Below are 21,767 nucleotides of genomic sequence, written 5' to 3'. Positions count from 1 at the left end.
GGATGTGGAGCCTCCAAGTCCTGTTAAGGCCTTTGGAAACTAGTTAAATAATCTGAGAAGTGAAGGCTGGACCATTGTCTGACTGGATGGAGGCAGGAAGTTCGAACCTAGGAATGATCTGCTCAATGAGGATGGAGGCGACAGTGTCAGCAGTTTTCCTGGATGTAGGGAAGGCTTCTATCCAAGTGTAAGAGAATTCTATTCCCAAATTTCAAACAGTTAAATCCTGTGTCAAGGCCTGACCAAAGTGGTAGGGACTGTCCCTTAAGCCTTGGGATAGGCCTATCCATGTCAGCTGTTGAAACCTAAAGAATGTAAAATCTTCCCATGTGAAGGCAAAGAGATAATAAGAGTCAGGATGCAGAGACACTGTAAAGAAATCAGCTTTAAGATCCAGGACAGTAAAGTGAATGGTCAAAGGGGGATATGAGAAAGAAAAGCATGAGGGTTGGAAACCACCGAGTGGATGGGAATAACTGCCTCATTAATTAGGCGGAGTTCCTGGACTCAGTGATAGGCTCCTGAGGGTTTGCGTACTAGAAATATGAGATTGTTGCAGGGGCAGTCTTAGGGAACCAAAGGAAATTTAGTTTGGGGTTTCAGCTGGATTCACATGGCATGGCTTGTGGTGGGAGGCTATGACCAGCGTGGAGATGTCCCAGATCTGGGGATCGACTAGGTCAGGGAGCAATGACACAGTAGGTACTGGCGGGTTATTAGAGAGGGTAAGAATTAAAGAAAGAAGGAGATGGGTGGTAGTATTCTTGGGGTGTAGTTGGAGGGTGGCTCCTAGTAATTGGAGAACATCTCTGCCTAGGAGAGGAATTGGACAGGATGGAATGACCAGAAGAGTGGGTGAATGGGTGTCCCTCCAGGGCACAGGCCAGCTTTACAGTTCTGTTTGGGGAGAAGGGTTTGTCATTAATCCCCATAACTGAGACCTGGGAAGGAAACAGAGGCCTAGAATGGGCAGGCAAGACAGAATAGGTAGCCCCCGTGTCCACAAGGAATGGACTTACCCGCTGCCTGGAGCACTACCCTGCCTCAGAGAGGGCTGAGGGGGTCTTTGAATCTGGGCTTCTTCAGTCTTCTGCAAACCCCAAAAGTTCAGGAGAAGGGACTGCCTGACTGGTCATACCCCTGCGTAGAGGCGCCGAGGAAGGGCCAGCCATGGGGCAGTCAATCTTCCAATGTCCTGTCTGCTTACAGGTGGGGCATGGCCTGGAAGGAGGCCATGGGTTTGGGCATTGGCAAGCCCAGTGACCTTCGCATCCATATTTGAGGTAAGCCTCTGGTGGAGAGGAATGCTGGTTCCCCTCTGAAACTTTTGCTGGAGATGTAGGCCTCAGGGCTGCTGTCAAGGCCTGAGTTTGGGGTGTTACCTTCTTTTCTGCAATGGAGCCTGCTTTAAAGGCCATTTTCACCAGATCTCAGATAGGGGTCTGAGAGTCCTCCTCAGCTCATTTGAGCTTTTTCTAATATCATGAGCCGATTGAGTAATGAAATGGGTTGCTAACACTGTAGCCCTGATGAGGGACTAAGATCTAGCTTAGTGTATTTGGTTAGGGCCTCTGTAAGGTGGTTGAGAAATAAGGATGGATTTTCATCAGGGTTCTGGATAATGTACTTCAGTTTATCAAAGTTAACTACCTTATTAGAAACTGCTTGCATGCAGTCCCAGTTAGGTTCAGTTATGGGACGTGCACTCGGACTATCCCTTTAGCACCAGCTACTTCCCTGAGAGGACAAAGGAACTGTGAGTTATCTGATAAGAGGGATCAGTGGGACCGGGTGTGGGCACTGACAGGAAAAGAGAGGCGTGAGTAGGGGGAGGGAAAGGGCTTATCAGTAGAAGAGGTGAGCAGAGTGGGGGGGGGAGGTTTGAAGGGATCCGGAGATCCCACCCATTGCAGCCAGGTGGGACCCATCCTGCCTGCCCATGGGAACCCAGCGGCAAAAGGGAGGCATGTGTGAGTAGGGGGCTCACGCGAAAGCTACCGTGGCACGATGAAGGTGAAGGACGGTGGTTCGCACGCCGGCTGAGGTGGGATCCCGAGGCCTCTCCAGGCCGCCAAGGGCGCACTATCGCCCGTTTCGCCCGCTGCTCCGGGAAGGTGGAGCACCAGCGCAAGTGTCTGGTGGCCAGGCAGACAGGGCCATGGGCTGTGGCGGCGGACAGGAAGAAGAGGGAGGGGAGGTGGATGTCTCCAGGGGAAGTGCGCAGACAGGGCTGCGGGCTGCGGCTGCTGCAGGGAGAGGGAGGGGACGCGGAAGCGGTACCGCTGGGAGGGAGAGCAGACATGAAGAGTGGAGGGAAGGGCGCAGAGGGGAAGGTTGGGAACAGAGAGCAGAGGGCAGGACGGGAAGACATGGGAACCTCCTTCTACCCTTTCAGGCGCTGGCAATAGTTAAAAAGGTCCCGGAGGAGATTTGGATCTAACGAGCCTTCTGTAGGCCAATGATTGCCATTTTACAGTGAATATGTAGGCCAATCTTAGGTACAAAATCTGATAAGAATTTTGGGCTTGAGGTCTGGGGAGAGAGAGAGTAGCCAAATTCTCAAGGAGACACTTGAGTGGTGAGGTTTCTGGTATAGACGAGGAGGCACCCCTAGTTAAAGAGTGGAGGAAGAAAAAGAATTAACCCGGGCTGTAGGGGCTTCCTGGAAGCATAGAGCAGATGGAGGATCACGTGGGCGTCCCCGAAGTGACCAGTCCACTGCGAGTAGGCACAGAGGGCACAGCTCGGTCATCACCGACGAAGTGCAGTGTGTGTGACCCTGTAGTGTCTAGGCCGTGGGCAACCTGGTGTCAGGAAAGTTTTTCGACTGGAACTAGAGAGAGTCAAGAAAGAAAAGGGACAGAGCTCCAGCAGAACGCAGCTCTGGGCCGGAAGTTCAGCTCCAGGCTGAACACAGCTCCTGTGGGGTGAGTTCCAGTGGGACACAGCTTCCGCGGAGGAGGAAGAGACCATGGAGCCTCTGGTGTAAACCCAGAATCCTCACGCCCCAAAGGGAAGCGGGTCACCAGAGGGTCCCCTGTGACCAGTGAAATCTTAGTGGGGTGCATTCCCTCCTCCCTACTAGGTGTCAGGGGCATGCTGTACAATCACGATCGCGTCTCCTGCTGCTGCCTGAAGGGAGTTGGCGAGCCGGAGAGGGGGAACTTACCTAAACTCGATCAGTGGTGAGTGCAGGGAGCCAGCACCCACAAAGACAGACAAGGGCGAAATGTGTCACTGGAGATGGCGGTGGCAGAGACGGGGCTTGGTTTATCAAGCACACTGTCTCCCGGGTTTTCAGCACCACTGTAAGACACCGCACCGCACTACGAATGGGAGACACCACATGACACAAATCACCGGAGAGGTTCCGCTTTATTACAAAAGGCTGTGGGTTTATATAGACCTAAGGAGAGGTGGCAGGGCTGAGGTAGATAACGGGTCACCCGTTTATTGGCAAGCTCTTCCATATGTCAGATCCAGAGCCCAAGAAGTTAATTCTTATTGTGGCTAAGGTTTCCCACCCGCAGGATTTGAACATTGGTGCCAGCGGGAACGTTTTGCACCAGTGAAAGAAAAAAGAGGAGAAAGAGGGTCGTTAGGTGCCATGTTGAGGTTTTTCTCTGGGGTGCTGCTGCCGTTATATGTTTTCCCAACAACCATCAATTGAAATAATACTTTGCTTGTTTTACTTTTATTTTATTTTATTTTTTTATAATTTGGTCTTTCTTTTTTAAAAAAAATATTTATTTTTTAGTTGTAGTTGGACATAATACCTTTATTTCACTTATTTATTTTTATGTGGTGCTGAGAATCAAACTCAGGGTCTTGCACGTGCGAGGCAAGTACTCTACCGCTGAGCCACAGCCCCAGACCATCCTTTGCTTCTTTTAAAATTTCTTTTTCCACACTGGAATGTTAAATTCTTTGAGGGCACAAAACTTATCTGCCTTGTTTACCAATGTATTCCTGAGCCACTTAATAGCTCAGCAACTCTGAAAAAAAATAAGTAGGGTTTGGGGCCTCTAACAGTGTCAGAAGAACACCAAGCTTAGGAGGCCTTCACACACTCCTGCTGGTTTAGGGCATTATCTGAGCGGGGAGTGTTGTGAGTGGACTCAAAACAGTTTATTCCAGGGGTCCATGGAGTGGGCAGGTGTGGTGAGCCACTTCTGCCGTTTCTGCAGACTATGGTCGCCATTACAAGATGACGCTGGCTCCGCTGTGGTCTGTGACAAACAACTCCTTATCTGGGAGAGTTGGCACATGATTTTTCATCACCCTATGAGAAAGCTCCACGTGGCAGCTTTGCATTGGGGCTTGAGATGCTTTATTAAGGCTGGGAGGGGCATCCGAGAGAGAGAAGAAGAAATATCAAGGACCTGAATAAACTGCTGAAAGAAGATTCCTGAGTTGCGTCTTCCTTGCGGGCAAGGGGTCGCGACAAGTGGTGCCGAAACCCGGGAAATCAGAACTCTCAGTAGTCAGGGGTGGTGCACCGGTTAGTCCCAGGTAAGTGGGATCCGCGATCAAAGCGGGGTCAGTCCCCAGGTAAGGGGGATCCGCGTTCAAAGCGGGGTCAGTCCCCAGGTAAGGGGGATCCGCGATTAAAGCGGGGTTAGTCCCAGGTAAGTGGGATACGCGAAGAAAGCGGGGCAGCTCCTCTGTCTGTAATGAAAGAGGAAGCCTTGCATTTTATTGCAGCTGCACTGTGTACTTTTGCTTCTACTTTCGCTTTTGTTTTTTGTGCTTCCTTTGTTGTTGTGTCATGGGTGCCGCATCTTCAAGTCCGCTTCTCCTGGCCCTAGATGGCCTGTTGCGTTCCAAGGGCCTGGAAGTGAAACATAGTACTTTACAGAGATTTTTACAGAAGATAGATATCGCTGCACCGTGGTTTGCATTTTCGGGCAGCCTTACTGTACCTAGTTGGGATAAATTAGGCAAAGATCTTGACTTTGCTTGTGAGCAAGGCACCTTAGAGGGTGGTGTTATACCACTTTGGAAGTTAGTTAGAGGATGTATAACAGATGGTAAATGCCAAGAGGCTGTGAGTGAGGGTCAGGCCGTTCTTGAACAACTACATGAGGAAAAATCTGAAGGATCACATAGTGAAGTGGCAGAGAGTATCAAAAGTAACAGTAGTGAGAAGGCAAAAGAGCCTGAAGATAAAAATAGGAGAAGGCTCTATCCAGATTTGACCGAATTCAAAACATCTGAGGACACAAGCGGCTCAGAGAGTTCTGAGGACCTTGATATATTGTTACAACAACTACATAAGATAAAAATGAAAAAGAAGAAAAAGGAGACACAAGGCGCGCATGCCTACTGTAAGAAGGGGGAGGGATCTAATATTGGTCAACAGAATTCTGAGGAGGAGGAGGTTGAAAATTTAGAAGAAGATATGGTGCCGGTTGCCCCACCCCCGTATGTGGGGGGGAGCCAAGGTTCCGGGAGGTCTTTTCATGCGCAAGTTTGGAGGACAGTTAATACAGATATGGGACTTGCGTACCCGGTGTTTCAGGACAATAATAGGGGAAGATATCATGAGCCTTTAGACTTTAAGATAGTTAAAACCTTGGCAGAATCCGTCCGCACTTATGGCATAGATGCCGCTTTCACTCTCACTCAGGTGGAGGGACTTACTAGATTTTGTATGACTCCCTCAGATTGGGCTAGTCTAGTCCGCACTTGTGTTTCCCCAGGGAAATATTAGGAGTCCAAAGTTGGCTGTTTAATGTTTCTGGCATTACCCAAGACTCGGAGCGAGGTAGGAGGCTTAAAATTTTTGCAAATAATTCACAATTATCTAATGCTACATTACCCTCCGCAGCAGTCTGTCTCCAATCTCCGTTTCTGTTTCTTTTGGCTAATGTTACATTACAGGGGATGCTTAATTGTTCTAATGTTACTTGCTACTTGTCTGAGTGTTGGAATGGCTCCTGGACTATGGCAGTGATTATGAAAATTCCAACCTTTGTCCCGATCCCGGTTACTGCAGATCCAGAATCCTTTCCTATTGTTGAATTGATTAGAACCCGTAGAGATTTTGGAATTACGGCAGCTATAGTGACAGCTGTGGCGGTGTCTGCTGCTGCAGCAGTTACAGCTGGAGTAGCCATGGCCAGTCAAGTACAAACCGCTGCCACCATTAATCAAGTTGTTCAACAAACTTCCACCATACTTGAATCCCAAAATTCAATTAATCAACATATTTTGTCAGGGATTTTAGCTGCCAACCAAAGGATAGATTTACTTCAAGCTCAGGTAGAAGAATTGGCTGACTTAGTGCTTTTGGGTTGTGTTGATCAACGTGCACATTTATGCATAACCTCTGTCAGATTTAATGATTCCAGAAATGCCTCCCGCATCATTGGCGAATATTTGGCCGGAAATTGGTCCATGGCAGCGGAAGACATGATCCAGTCTCAACTAACTCAGATTGCTGTTTTGAATAGTACCCGCGTTGAACCAGTGACTTTGGGTCAATTCACCGATTGGATATCTTCTGCTTTTTCCTTCTTCAAAGAGTGGGTGGGGGTAGGCATTTTTGGTGCAATGTGTTGCTTCGGTATGTTCCTCTGTTTGTGGTTTCTCTGTCGCCTTAAGGCCCGCAGTGCTCACGATAAGGCTATAATCATACAAGCTCTTGCAGCTTTAGAAAATGGCAACTTGCCTCAAGTCTGGCTTGCGCATCTTAAACAGTAAACCTTTGTCATGGTCGTTGCACCCCAAGTTATTATAACATTGCACTGGGATCGACATGACTTTCCTTGTTATTCTCTTAGTGTTGGAAAGCCCTTGCACTCTGCCGGTCTTGCTGCCATTGCACGCAGATGGGTTTCCACACTAGTGCTTTACTATCGCTTTAAAGTCCGTGCCTTTCTTTCAGGGTGCTGTCAACTTGTTTGTCATTAATACAGCCACAGTTCAGCCTCAGCTATCCCCCTTCGTCCACCATCGTCACGATACAGGATGCGAGGCAAGGCACTGCACTTGAGTGATCCTTGACGTGGACCTCAAGGAGAGCATGTCCTATTGCATGCGGGTTAGACGCGTCCACGCCCCGCCCCACGAAAAAAGGCGTCGGCTGATATGGCCTCAGATCTGGGGAAGGGCCCTCCTTAGGACTGAGTCATACTATGCAGCCACTTCTGCACAGTGGGATAGGACCTCTACTCTCGCCTGTATTGTTTTAAGAAAACAGAAAAGGGGGAACTGTGGTGAGCCACTTCTGCCGTTTCTGCAGACTATGGTCGCCATTACAAGATGACGCTGGCTCCGCTGTGGTCTGTGACAAACAACTCCTTATCTGGGAGAGTTGGCACATGATTTTTCATCACCCTATGAGAAAGCTCCACGTGGCAGCTTTGCATTGGGGCTTGAGATGCTTTATTAAGGCTGGGAGGGGCATCCGAGAGAGAGAAGAAGAAATATCAAGGACCTGAATAAACTGCTGAAAGAAGATTCCTGAGTTGCGTCTTCCTTGCGGGCAAGGGGTCGCGACAGGCAGGCCAGGCAGGGGTCCAGGGGCAAGCAGGTATAAGCAGGTATAAGTGGAGCCTCAGTGAGCTGAGCCCAGCAGAAAAGACAGTGTGAGCAAGGACTTAGCCAGGACCAAGCAGGTTCCTCCACATCTCCACCTCACACGGTCCTATCCTTTGGATACTGCTGGGTTTTGGTGAAGAGTCCTGCTTCCTCAGAAGTTGAAGTTTGAACATTAAAGAAGCATGCTGAGGCAAGCATATAAAGCAGGGTTTATTTAAAAAGGGGTAACAGAGACTTCTCCTAGGAGGGAGAATGAGGCCATAGCTAGTATCCTGGTATCCCAAGAAGCAAGGTGTTCTGCCCTTTTTATATGTCCTAGGCTTCCTTTGTTCTCCTGCCCTCTTCCTCTTATCTTTCTCCTTCCCAAGTTAGGTAAGGAGAAAGAGCATGCTCTTTCTGTGGGATTGTCAAAGGTGGAAAAGAGGTGGGGAAGGGCAGGATGGCAGAGCCCAGGACACCTTAATCAACAACTTTAGAGCTCCCTGTAGGGAGGGGCAATTCCTGGGTCAGGTTACCTTAGCCACAGGTTGGAGCAGGGGCAGGTTCTTGATAAGGGTGGAGGAAGGGCTCTGAAGGAATTAACATTTCAACCCATCAGGGGACAGTCTCTAACTTCCTGACTCAAAATTGGCCTCCTAGATCTGACCTGACTCCATTTACATATTTCTACTGATTGCCTGTCTGATTTTGCTTCAGTTTTTCTTGTAATCTTCACAAATGACAAAGTAATGTTACTGAAAGCTGGGTCTTTGTCACCAATGCCAATTCATGCCAATTTAATAATGAAGACATGGTTTTGAGAAAAAAGTGAAAGTAGTTTTATTACTTTGCAATGAAATGAGAAACACAGGGGACTAGTGTCCCAGAGGCTGGGTTCTGCCCATAGGGAAACAGAGGGCTTTTAAAAAAGGTTTTCAAAGTTGTAAGATCAGGCAAAGGCGGGCAGAGACCAAAGGAGGCAGATTTAAAAAGGCTGTGGAATGAGGCTTTATTTTGTTTTATTTTAAAAATATTTTAAGTTGTTGATGTATCTTTATTTTTTATTTATTTATATGTGGTGCTGAAGATCAAACTCTGTGCCTCACACATGCCAGGCAAGTGCTCTGCCACTGAGCCACAACTCTCCCCCCTCCATGAGGCTTTCTTTTGATATCTTTCCTGGGCAGAACTCAATCAGACCCACACAGTGGACAGGAGAAGGGTCTGAGAAACCACATGGGAGCTGGTGTTAGACCACGTCACAAGAAAACACCACTGACTCCAATTAAAATGAAATTAAAGCAAGCTTATTATTTCGACCCACCAGGCTGCCTTTCCCATCAAAATCATGGGAGCCAAGGACAGCCCAGAAGCTTCCTTGCAGCCCAGTTTTATAGCCCAAAATGTTACACAAAGGAGGATTACAGATAACAAAACTCTGAGGAGCATAACACAAGTTTACATTTTTGCTGGCCCCTACATCAGAATTTATGGAGGTGTTAGAGACTCAGAGAGGGTCATTATCTGGCCAGGGAAGGCCAGAATTCATGAGATATCACTAAGGTTTAGGAAAGGGTTGTTATCTGATCAGGGAAAACCGGGCTTGGGTGAGTTCAGGGCATGGGCAGGCATTCCAATCAGCTTTACAACATCAACTAATGGCCAGGCCATACAGACATCCTAATATTTTTACAGAAAACAGAAATGAATCCTTCATAACTTGTGACAATCTGGCTTCTGATCTAAAGAGAGAACTAGGCTAAGTATATCACTGGACGGGACTGGGGTTTTATGGGGCTCATGCAGGAAGGGAAGGGCTTGGGACAGGAAAAGGTGTTTTTGGAGTCCCTTGTCCTGCTAGAGTTGGTCAGGGGAGCTTGGCTGAACTTCAGGATTGGCCAGGAGGTCCTGATGATTGAAAGGCATTAGTCAGGAGATCCTGTTGATTGAATACCATTTCTGTTGGTGCCTGATTGATGTTTCTTTCCCCTTGAGGGCTGCTTTGTTCTAAGTCACCACCACCAACCTGACAAAAGGCTACTTTCCAGGTGTGCCCTGGAGCTATTCATTTCCTAGATCCTCTTCTTGTGGAGCACAGATAACTCAGGGTAATCTTGTTCCCTGACCCCAGGTTAGGGAGGCAGGAGGGAGAAAAGGAAAAAAAAATTTTTTTTTTTGCTTTCAAAAATAAGCCTCAGAACAAGGAGAGTTTTAATAAAATGGAGAAGTGGAGCACTGTTACAATTATTCAAACTGTTAAACCCTGATACAAAGAAAAGACCACCAACTCCAATTTTAAATCCAATTAAAGCAAGCTTGTATTTGTGTACACAAAAAGAGCTGATAAGTGTTGGCTGTCTCTTCTAACGTGGGCTAGAGACTAGCCCCCCAGCTTTGCAGGAATAAGGTTTTATAGCACAAAAAGTTGCAAAAGGGGGTGTCTTAAGAACGTAGAGCTAACACGATTTTGAGAAGCATTTACAAAGGCAGATAGTAGGTTAATGATCTACAGGGCATGTTAGTTCAAGATAGGGAGTAATTCATATCCCAATGAAAAACCATCCTCTACCTCAGGGCAAAGCATGTCCAAGGAAGGGACATGACCTTTGTCCTTGGAAAGATGCACAGAGCACTCCTAGGCACATTCCCACCCTGCTATGTTGTTTATCTACAAATAACAGGAGAGATCTGCTGTGACAGGTGTCCCTGACTCAGTCAGGCTAGGTGAGGACCCATAGCAACCCCCTAGCAGCCACCAATCAGCATGAGACAGGGAAATACTTGGGTTGCCAGATGACCCTCCCAGGAGTTTATGGTGTTGGGAAACCACTTAGTTCAGCAGGAACACCCCCTTGGCTTAAACCAATCAGTTCAAACGAATTTCCCTCTTGTAGTAACCAATCACCCCTACCCAACTTGTTCCCACCAGTGAATGTGCTACTCATGTTTTAGAGTTGTTATTTGATTTTCCCGTGGTGTGTGATGATTTGCTAAGAGATACTATGATGTATGTGGCGGTCCCTGCCTTCTCCAAAGAATGTATAAAACTGCTGCAAACCCTGGGCTCGGGGCCTCTCAGCGTCACCAGTTGCTGTGTGCGCACAGAGGACCGAGTTAGCTTGCAATAAACACCTCTTTGCTGTTTACATTGATCTTGGTCTCTGGTGGTCTTTTGGGGGTCCCGAATTTGAGCATAACACCAACATCAGAATTGTTGTTATTTGGTCAGGAGGAACCAGGATTTATGAGGTGCCAGTAAGGTCGTAGAGAGGGTTGTTATCTGGTCAGGGAAAGCCAGGCATGGGTGAATTCAAGGCACAGGCAGGAATTCCAAACAAGTCTGGAAATCGCAGTAATTTATAGTAAAACAGAAATTAACTTTTTATGACTTTAAAATGGATTTGATCTGGGTTCATCTGAAACAGCAATACAAGTGAAGCAATAGCCGCTGAAAATCAGGAGGATCTCCAGGCTGGAGACAACCACCAGCAAGGAGAAGAGTGTCACATTCCAGGACACCACATTGGATGGCTCCTCACAGATATTCCAGTCATCAGGGTGGCTCAAGTATTCATCTCTGTGAATGAGTAGGGTCAAGAGATCCAAGGAGGAAACACAGCACCCTTCCCCCACCCCATCTCCTGAGAACACACCTAATGGTATTTTCTTTCTTTCTTTTCTTCATGGGGATTTAACTAGGGACACTCGACCACTGAGCCACATCCCTAGCCCTATTTTGTATTTTATTTAGAGACTGAGTTGCTTAGCACCTTGCTTTTGCTGAGGTTGTCTTGGAACTCTTGATCCTCCTGCCTCAGCCTCCCAAGCCACTGGGATTACAGGCACCCCACTTTGAATGGGATTTTCAAAGGGCTAGTTAGGCCCACAGGAGGGAATTCTCCTGAAGCTCTGTGGCACCCAGGTTTCCTGGCCCACGTGGGAAGGGCATGGGGGGATGGGGAGTGGGGGTCACGAATACAAGTTAAGCCTTACCGTTGGAAGTGATAGTCCCACTTGCCATTTATTGAGCATTTGGGTCCAATTCTGAGTCCTTCTGCTGACATGGTGAGGCAGTAGATGGCACCAAGTAGTCCCTCGATAAAGCAGATGGGTAAACACCACTCCTGGACAGGGGTGTGGAAGGTGGGCTGGATATGGCTGTCCCCTCCCCACTCCTGGGCCAGCCACACCTAGCTCCACCCCCAACACTGCCCAGCTCCTCTGGAGCCAGGTTGAAAATACATTCTGTGGGCTGGGGATGTAGTCCTGTAACAGAATGCTTGAAATTCTGCAGAGGGTGCTGTGGCTCCATGAGAGACTGGTTCAGAGACAGAATCCTCAATCTCTTTCTCCATTTTTGGAGGGGATGCTGGTGTTACTTGGGATTGAACCCATGAGCGCTCTACCAAAGAGATACATCCCCAGCAGTTTATATTTTTTATTTAGGAGATGGGGTCTCACTAAATTGCTGAGGATGGCCTCAATCTTGGGATCCTTCCTGCCTCAACCACCCAGTCCCTTGGATTACAAGTGTGCACCACCATGCCTGGCCAAATCTCTACATAACTGGGATCTCACCGGGCAGTCATAGTCATTAGCTTCCCGAACCAGTGCAATTCCCAGACACAGCACCTGTGGGACAAGAGTCAGTGTGATAGTGTGAACCCTCCACCCCAACCCAGATCCTGAAGGTCTCCATCTTTTCCAGAAGCTGGCTATTTTGTCCTCAGGCCTTTGGACTATGGGAAGACCTTATCTCTACCTGTCCTGGAGCATGGTTGGGCTCTACAATACTTTATTTGCCTGCCTATCTAAACTCTGTCCATATTGTATATTACTTAGGGTTTGGGTTTAGTATTAAACATTCCCTGTGAATCTTGGCACCTAGTAGGTGCATATCTGAATGGGAATCTGGAGGCTCTGAGTGGAAGGCCAGGGACACACTACTTCACACTCAATGAACTCATTGCTTTCTCTGTGTCTCAGTTGTGTCCAATGTAAAATGGGTTTGTAAAACCTAGCTCTCAGTGATTAGGAATGAAAGAGATAACTGGTGGGCCTGATGTCAAGGCTGATTTACAGTAAGTTCTCCTTAGCTATAAATGTCTTCAGCAGTGGGAAGAGGTAGTGGTGTTGAAGGTCTGGTGAGCTAGGGTATGGTAGAGTGTGTTCACGAATGCTGTGATGTGGGTTGTGGGATTTCCTAAGATCCAGCCCCTGATCTTTTTTCTTCCTGTGACTTTTCTCACAAAGTCCATCCTCTCCCAGGTAATTCCCTCTGCTAATAGTCACCTCCACATGCCTGGAGATCGAAACCCAACTGCCTGAAGGCAGTTCACTCAAATGTCTTGATTTTAGCTCAGATTCAGTTTCAGAGGTGACCTCAAAATATTTCCCAAATAAATCTCCCTTTGATTTCCTCATTCTTGTATTTGAAAAATATCACCCATCAGGTCCCTTAGGCTTAACAACTCTAATCCTTTTGCACCCAGTCAGATTTCAACTCTTCTTGTCTCTTTCTTCAATGGTTCCTGAATCAATCAGTCCTTTCTCCTTCTTCCCCCATTCAATTCCTAATTAAGTTCCATTAGGAAGATGTTCTTAGCCTTCCTTCTGGTGGGAGGAGGTTTCTAAATCCTAGGAAGAATTTTGAGGCTCCTCACTCTGCCTCCAGCCTTGTCATTGTGATCATAGCACAGGCCAGGTTCATCTCCCATCCCTGTAATTCCACAGCTGTTTTGATCCTTCCTTCCCTGTTGGTCTGGTCTGGCATACACCATACAAGGCAGCATTTTGTTCTTTTCCAGGGAAGGGGCTGAGAGTTTTAGTTCTCAGCCTCCCTTCAAAGTCTCATTGCTCTTGCCCTTTGCCACACCACAGTTCATTCACATGCCACCACCAGATTAAACTTGGTCTTGCCTAGGTGTGATGGTACACACCTTAAACCCAGTGACTCAGGAGGGCCATTGCAGAGAAACACCTGATGAGTGGAACCAAATTTCTACCAGCACTCTCATGCCCCTCTTCCTGTTTCAGGGCAATTCAGGGCCATTCTCCACCCATTGCTTACCCTCACTGGTGAGGTCACTTACTGGGAGGCTCCAGGATCCACAGATATCTAGAACTGCCTCTGGCTTTACGTGTGTGTGTGTGTGTGTGTGTGTGTGTGTGTGTGTGTGTGTTGAGTAGCTAGCAATCTAATCCAGGGCCTTGCCATACTATGCAAGTGTTGTATCACTGAGTTATACCCCCAACACATTTTGTCAATTTTAAATGACCCACCTCCTTCAGAATTTTACTTTTGGTCAAAGTTTTTGTTTTTGTCTGTGGTATAAGCTTCCCTGTCTTGCTCCTAGCCCTCTAATTATCTTCACAAAAAGAGAAGAGTTATCATAAATTCAAGAGACAACACTGTTTATAGCTCGAATCTGCTGACTTCTGTCTATCACCATGGTCACGGGCTTATTTCAAGATACTCTTTCCTCCGTGACATTAGTCTCCTCTTCCTGCATCTATGGCTGACCTCCTACTATCCATTCTCCACACAATAGCCAGGGGATCTACTTATCCAGTGGGGTGGGTAGTGACTAGAACTCTCACACTGTGCTGATCAGAATCAAATTGATACAGAAACTATAGAAAACTATTTGTCAGTATTAGCACTGAATATTTGCCAACCATAAGAATCAGCAGTGTTGGGCTGGGGTTGTGGCTCCCTGGTAGAGTGCTGGCTTCACATGTGTGAGGCATGGGTTTGATTCTCAGCACCACATATAAATAAATGAATAGAATAAAGGTCCATCAACAACTAAAAAAAAAAAAAAGAATCAGCAATCGTACTCCTCTCTAACTGTAGACAGGATGGAAATAAATGCATATATTTACCTAAGACAGCTACAGAAATATAATAAGAATATTATTTGCAATAAACCCAAACTACAAACTATCCAAATGTCCATCAATGGTAGAATGTTTAAATTATAGTTATACAATGGAATGCATAAGAAAAGCTATAGCTACATAAAATATTATGGATGGGTTATAAATATAATATTATGTTAAAGAAGCCAGACATGAAATAACACATAGTGTATGGTTTCATTTTAAATAGAGTACTGAAGAAACCAAACCAGTTTCTGGAGGTTGGAAGATAGAATTAACCTTGTTGTTGAGGAGTAGTACCTGGTAAGAGGCATGTTTGAGATTCTGGTAATAATGATCTGTTTTTTGTTAGTTTGTTTTATGAGATGGGGTTTTGCTATTTTACTCATGTTGACCTGAAACTCCTAGCCTTAGCCTCAAGATCCTCCTGCTTTAGCCTCCTGAGTCATTCCAATGCAGGTATGTAAATTAACTGTTTTTTGATCTGGGTAGTGGATATGTGGGTATGTCCACTTTGTAAAATGAGCTGGGGCTAGGGATCTAGCTCAATAATAGGGCATGTGTTGAGCTTCCACAGGGCCCTGAGTTCATACCCAGTGAGCATGCATGCACACACATACAAACAACCCAAACCCTAAAATCCCCAAACTTCTTGTGCTAGGAGCTCTATATGATAAATCAATTTGTTTATTTATTTACTTATTTATTTATTGTGGTACTAGGGATTGATCAACCCATGCACTCTGCCCCTGAGCTGTACTGCAGTGTAATCACACACACAAATACACACACACACACATGCACACACACATACACACACACATATTTGTATATATTCTAATTTTACTAGGTTGGCCTCAATAAAATTTATATTTTTCTCCCCCCCCCCCCCGTTTTTCTTCTGGTAGTGACAATTGTACCTTAAGGCTCTCTCCATTGAGGCATATTCCAGTCCTTTCAATTTTTTCTTGCCCAGGCTGGTCTCAAACTTGTGATCCTCCTGCCTCAGACTCCTGAGTTGCTGGGATTATAGGCATGTGCCCCTGCACCTTGCATTATCTTCCTTTTGAATTAACTGGGATTGCAGACATGTGTTACTATACATAGTGCTCTTTCTGTCTCTCAGGCATGTGCTAATATGCATAGCTCTCTCTCTCTCTCTCTCTCTCTCTCTCTCTCTCTCTCTCTCTCTCTCCCACACACACACTTTGCAGTAGTGCTAGGGATCAAACCCAGGTGTCACACATGTTAGGTAAGTATCTGACCTATACCTTCAGTCCTAATTATTTTATTTTTGATGGTACCTACTACTGTCTGAAATCATCTTATGGATTACTTCATTCATTCAGTGACTATTAACCAAGTTCCTGTTAGGTGAAGGCACTGGTCTAGGCTTCAGGCACACAGCAACCAACAAAACAAACAGTACTTGCTCTCATGGGGTTTCTGGTTTTGATTCCTCATACCATTGCCCCCTAAAAGGTACCAGTTTTCCAGGAGAGCAGGAACCTTGTTTGTGTCTCCGTGGCATAATATGGTACTTCCTGAGAGTGACTCGAGTAGTAGAGGGGAAGAAAGAGGGCTGTGAATTAGAATGTTGGGAGCATAGTGTTGAAGGTGGCCTCTACAGATGATTAGTTAGATTGGGTGGAGGAGTGTGAGGTAGTTTAGGTTGAAGAAGGAACATGATATGACAATGGGCAAGTATGTAGGCCTAGAGGAGTGTGACATCTCAGAGATAATAGAAGTCAGAGAGATGGAGTAGAGTCCAACAGCTATGATGCAAGAGATGGGGAGTAGAAGAGACCTCAGAAAGTAAGAGGGAGTTGCTAGTTAAAGGAGCGGTATCCTCATTTAGGTAACAGAGATGTGACCCAGAATAGGGACAAGGTGAGAACTCTTCTAGAGCATGTTATCTGTCAGCTGTCCTGAAAAGAGGGAAACTCTGCTGGGTAGATCTCTCAATTTTGCCCCCCCACAAATATTACACTAGGTTGACCATCTAAACTTCCCCTAAACGGGGAAAGAGAGGAGGAGGAGATACAGGAAATCTGTCTCCTCTTCCTTCACTTCTTCCAGCAGATCCTCATCTCCAGGAAGCCTTGGGGGCAACTTCTCTGCCTGATTGACCTGCTTCTGAGTTTGTCCTTAGCACCCAGCACAGAGTGGGCATCCAGAATGTGGGCTGAGAGTGAGTGGAAGAGGAGGAGGGAGGGGCAGCACTGAGCTGAGAGGTAGAGTGACTGATGGGTGACATCACTGCCTGGCTCCAGACCTTTCTGCTGTACCTCCCCATGTCTATTATTACTCTTCCCTGATAACCTCCCACACAGCCAGCTGTTCCTTCTGCTTGGACCCTTGTAGTGAGGGGTCCCCAACATCTGCTCAGTTGCCTGTGCAGGGAGGGTCAGGTGGGACAAGCTTTGACCCATAAAGGGAGCTCTTTAGAGATTTGAGCCTCCCCTCCTTGCCTTCTCCTTCCCTTACACATTCATCTCAGGTCCTTGGGGGCTCTTCCAGGGCTGTCTCCAGAGTGCTGAGTTTATAGGGGGAGCACCTTGTACATTCCTACTCCCCACCAAGCACTTGCCACCCCTCTGGAGCACTGTCCTTTTCATCTCCCCTCCCTTCCCATTCACAATCCTTTTCAGTGGTGCCCATACCCTGATGACTGGCCTGTGCTCTATAGACTCCTCACCATCAATCCCCCGCCGATGAAGCCAGGCATGAGCAGGACTTGCAAGCTGAGTTGGTCTGAGCTCCAGGTCTTCCCATCAGGCACCAATAGGAGGGCATTGGCCAAGATGCACACTAGGGAGAGAGATATTAGGGAAAGGCCCACCCAGCGGGCACACTTCCTTGGGTGCATGGTGAAACAGTGAATGAAAGTGAGCCTGAAATAAAATGAAAGTATTCCTGGCCACAGAGGAACACAGGCTGTAATGTGAGTACAGGTCAGAGAAAAGCTGTGGTAGACACTGGCAGGATCAGAATGATAAGGGAGGCCCTATCACCAGCTGCAGCTGGTGAGGAGAGGGGGTGGATGTGCGATGATGTGGTGGGGGAGCTAGTCACACACTGGAGCCAATGTCTTCTTCGTCTTTTTTTCTGCACACACCTCTCCATCATCCCTCTTCAATTCCTTACCTGTTGAAGACTCAACCAAGCCATTGTATGTCTCTAGGTCACAATTGCCTCATCTCTATAAAGGGTAGAGTGATACCACTTGCCTCTTGACTGATTGTAAGGGTTCCTTAAGACAGGGGGAATGTTTGTTAAACTAGGCAGCACAAGGAAGTGTACAGTGGGCTTATCATTTCCATTTGTTACACATAGAGAGTTCCTCCCAGAAAGAAATGAAAAAAGATGATAGCAGGCTTCAGCTGTGTTTTTATTTAAAATTCTTTAAAAAAAAAAATTTTTTTTTTTTTTGTACCGGGCATTGAACGCAGTGGCACTTAACAAATGAGGCACAACCCAGTCTTTTATTTTAACTTTTGTTTAGAGACAGGGTCTCACTGAGTTGCTTAAGACCTTGCTAAGTTACTGAGGCTGGTTTTTAAATCATGATCCTCCTGCCTCAGCCTCCCATGCACTGGTATTACAGGCATGTGCCACTGAGCCTGGCTTCATTTCATCTCATTAATATTTGTTTATTGATCCCTCTCCTTTTGAGACTACTACATGTTTCTCAGGGTAGAATTGAGACTGTGGCCTGATTTGTTAGAACATACCATCCTCTGGCTTCAACATTTCACTCAGCCATACTTGTACAATCCAAGCCAGTTCCATGAAGAATCCATTTTTAAAATTTATTTATTTGTGTTCTTGTTTTTGTTCACCATCTGAAGGTCAAGGAAATTCTGGGTTTTTTTAGGTGATGATGTTGCTTGTGGCCTGTTTCACCTTGAGGAAGGTCCTTCCTGTTAGAGCAGGAAGTTAATCCAGAGGAAACAACCATTGAGAGAGAGAGTGAGGTGTGACAACATCATTTGATTGGCAGATTCAGCCATGCCTGGAACCTGATCACTCCTTGGGACATTTTTTTAAATTAGGGATTGAACCCAAGGTCTCTTAACCACTGAGACACATCTTCAGTCCTTTTTTATATTTTATTTAGACATAGGGTCTCGCTGAGTTGCTTAGGGCCTCCCTCAATTGCTGAGGCTGACTTTGAACTCACAATCCTCTCGTCTCAACCTCCTGAGATGCTGGGATTACTGGCATGCCCCACCACACTCTGCACTCCTTGGAAACATTTTTTCTTTGCTTTTTAATTTCTTCTTTTTAGTTTTATGTGATGGTAGAGTATATTTTGACATATTGTACATAGAGTATAACTTTGCATTTTTGTGGTTGTACATGATGTGGAGTTACATTGGTGGTGTATTCACATATGAAACTTGGAACCTTTTTTTAGAAACATTTTTTAGTTGTTGATGGACATTTATTTTTATTTATTTGTATATGGTGCTGAGAATCAAACCCAGTGCCTCACACATGCTAGGCAAGCCCTCTTTCACTGAGCTACAACTCCAGCCCAATGTGGAACCTTTGGATAATGTGAATTGGTTTGAATTGAGTTTCTGTCAACTACAATATAAAAAGTAGTTTTTTCATATGGAGATTAATTTATTAAAACCTTGCTTCATTAGGACCTGTGGTAGAGATACCAGGATTCACAGATGAGGGCTGAGACCCAGCTTATTGTCAGGCAGAAAGAGGAGTGTGCAGCCCCTGCAGAATTAGCCCACATCCATGTGTGATGAGGTAGTGTCCATGGAAGATATGAGATAGTACTAAGTACCGAAGGACCCCACAGTGCTTGCAATAAAAAGTGGTACCACACAGAAAGTGGGAGCCAGCTGGGGACTACTGATATAGCTTCTCCCAAAGGCCCACTTGAAACATTAGAGAGACATGGATGGTGGAGAAATCTTAGCACTAAAATTGAATGCCAGAATTTGAGCGGAATTCTTGCTGTTTATAAGATAGAGAAGCTGGATGGAGAAAAAGCTCTGAAGAATTGACCTCTAGAATGAGAGGACACATGAACAAAGAAAATACTTTGAACTGCCCGATAGGTTACCTCTGACTCACAGGCAATCAGTGTGGTAACTGATGTTGGGTTTTGCTTCTATTGACTTGTTTAATGCTTTTAAAATGTTTTAAAATGCTGCTTCTGATATCTACTATCCTTTTTCTTCAAAAATTTTGCATTTCCCTATTAGAAGGCCTATTTTATTTTTTATTTTAATTTTTTAAGGAAGTTTAAAAAAATTTTTTGTAGTTATAGAGGGACACAGTATCTTTATTTTGTTTAATTATTTTTACATGGTGCTGAGGATTGAACCCAGTGCCTCACATGTGCAAGGCAAGCACTTTGCAACTGAGCCACAACCCCAGCCCCTACAAGGCCTATTTTAAATCTAAATAGCAGTTATTTTTGTTTATTAGTATCGTGTGTGTGTGTGTGTGTGTGTATGTGTGTGTGTGTGTGTGTTGTGCTGGGGATTGAACCAGGGCGAGATAAGTGCTTTACCAGTGAGGTATATCCCCAGCCCTAGTGGTTACTTTGAAATATTGCAAACAGTGTCTTTTAACTTGTGACCCCCTGAGAAACCTCAGACTCTCATTCCACAGCCTCCTTTGAGGGGTTTCATCATGCCTGGAGCCGTATGACCATATGATCTGTAGTAAAAATGGAATTGCTCATTGCAAGTGCTCCATCCTCCCTGTAAACATGTACTTTGTTAAGCAATTTAGTTGTCCCTTTACCACCTCCCCACTCAGTAAAAGGTAGAATACAGTTCCCACCATATTGGCAGAAAATAAAGTGGGCATAATTAACAAGATAGTGGTTCTGAGTCTAGGCCTTAGGAGATGTTGTGTGTTGTCTCTTGCCACTATCATGGCCATGAGAAGAACAGGCCTGAGTTACCCACTGATAAAAAAAAATGGTGCAAGATGCAAGGAAAAGGTCCAGGTTGGATCCCAACCCATATCAGCCCATCTCCAACCAATCCATGCACAGATAAGTGAAATAAATGCTTATGTTTGTATGCTACTAAGGTTGTGTGGGAGTTTTCCTTACACATAAATAGCTGCCCAACACAAACCCTATTATCACTGACTGAGTGATAAATGTAGCTGATCCAAGGCAGGCAAGCATGTAGCTAGAGACTTAGGATATTGCTGAAGGTGAGAGCCCTGCTGAACAGAGGTACCCTGTCTGCATGATCACTCAGCAACTACCTTGATCTGCATTCATGAGAAATATCTCTGTGAGACAACCTGAGAGAGACATTAGAAATGTGGAAGTTTCCAAACTGATAAATGTATGAAGAAGGCAGTAGAAAAAATCCATGAGGCAATAGAAACCACAAATGATCAGAAGGTGCCACAAGAGTATTGCATAGAGAGGTGCCATTCAGGAAGAGTGCAGGAGGAAGGAGCATGAGGACTGGGAGGCCGAGATGGAGAATGTGGGTCCTGGGGTGAATGGGTGGGAGGTGAAAATGATGAGAGGTAGAGCAGGATCACTAGAAATAATGTTGAGCTACTAGAGCCACTGTCCTGTCCTGAATAGTGGGCCTTCCCAATGTAGACCTGAAGAGGGACTAAGAGCAAGAATAAGGGACTAAGAGCAGGCCATGAGCAGGCCACATATTTGTCTTCACGTTGATCTCTAGTGAGTCTGAGAGATGTTTTTTTTCTTCTTCTTCTTCTCCTCTTATTCCTCTTCTCCTCTTCCTCCGTTGTCTTCTTTTTCAGATTGAATCTAGGGGTGTTTAACCACTGAGCCATATCCTCAGACCATTTTTCAATTTTGAGATAGGATCTTGCTATGTTGCTTAGGGTCTTGCTAAGTTGTTGAAGTTGGTCTCATACTTACCATCTTCCTGCCTCAGCCTCCCTCCCAAATTGCTGGAATTATGGGCTTACACCACTGCACCTGGCAACATGGTACTTCTTTGAGGACAAGAGTCCTTAAATACAGGCTCTTTTGCATACTTTGTAAGCCCCTTCCCACTGAGCCATGTCCCCAGCCCAAGAAGTTACTTCTTTTGAGGACAAGAGAGAAAAAAATGTGTGTGTGTATGGTCCACAAATACTTATTAAATTATTTTTATGCAACTCTGTATGGATGAAATAATGTGAATAATGTTTCAAGACATTATAGGAGTTCTGAAATTTTTCTTCCAAACAAGGGGAGAGCATGTCACCCCAAATAGTAAGACAGATCTCTGAAGAAATATTTACTGTGGGATTTGGAAGAATTTTTCAGGAAGGTTTTCAGTGACATCACTAGGATTCTGCAAGTAAGAGCCAGAAAGAATGGCTGAGATGAAAAGGTGCTA

General features: G+C 45.7%; 1 protein-coding gene across 4 annotated transcripts; it reads right to left on the bottom strand.

The window, feature by feature from the left end:
• Window positions 1-10,865: 10,865 nt before the first annotated feature.
• LOC114083567 (transmembrane 4 L6 family member 5-like) lies at window positions 10,866-17,370 on the bottom strand. 4 transcript variants are annotated; one of them, XR_011705009.1, is made up of 5 exons: window positions 17,105-17,370; window positions 15,327-15,481; window positions 12,103-12,156; window positions 11,518-11,648; window positions 10,866-11,101 (listed from the first exon to the last, which is right to left on the bottom strand). XR_011705009.1 is itself a non-coding variant. In XM_027924857.3 (4 exons), exons 1-4 carry the CDS (start codon window positions 17,273-17,275, stop codon window positions 10,915-10,917), a joined length of 543 nt encoding a protein of 180 aa, XP_027780658.2. In that variant the 5' UTR covers window positions 17,276-17,370; the 3' UTR covers window positions 10,866-10,914. The 4 variants fall into 4 exon arrangements, 2 of the variants coding, with proteins under 2 accessions (XP_027780658.2, XP_027780659.2); XR_003581166.3 differs by lacking the exon at window positions 15,327-15,481 and having other exon boundaries at window positions 17,070-17,370; XM_027924857.3 differs by lacking the exon at window positions 15,327-15,481.
• Between the last annotated feature and the right edge of the window lie 4,397 nt (window positions 17,371-21,767).

Source organism: Marmota flaviventris, chromosome 17, assembly GCF_047511675.1.
Source record: "Marmota flaviventris isolate mMarFla1 chromosome 17, mMarFla1.hap1, whole genome shotgun sequence".
NCBI classification, from domain to species: domain Eukaryota; kingdom Metazoa; phylum Chordata; class Mammalia; order Rodentia; family Sciuridae; genus Marmota; species Marmota flaviventris.
This window is presented reverse-complemented; position numbering and strand designations above follow the sequence as displayed.

Excerpts from the sequence above, each read along its gene's own strand:
- LOC114083567 (XM_027924857.3), bottom strand. The coding sequence starts at position 17,275 with ATGCACCCAAGGAAGTGTGCCCGCTGGGTGGGCCTTTCCCTAATATCT. Across the intron at positions 11,649-12,102 it reads CTAATGACTATGACTGCCCG|GAGTGGTGTTTACCCATCTG; the intron begins GTGAGATCCCAG and ends ACCCCTGTCCAG. Across the intron at positions 11,102-11,517 it reads TGGGACTATCACTTCCAACG|AGATGAATACTTGAGCCACC; the intron begins GTAAGGCTTAAC and ends ACTCATTCACAG.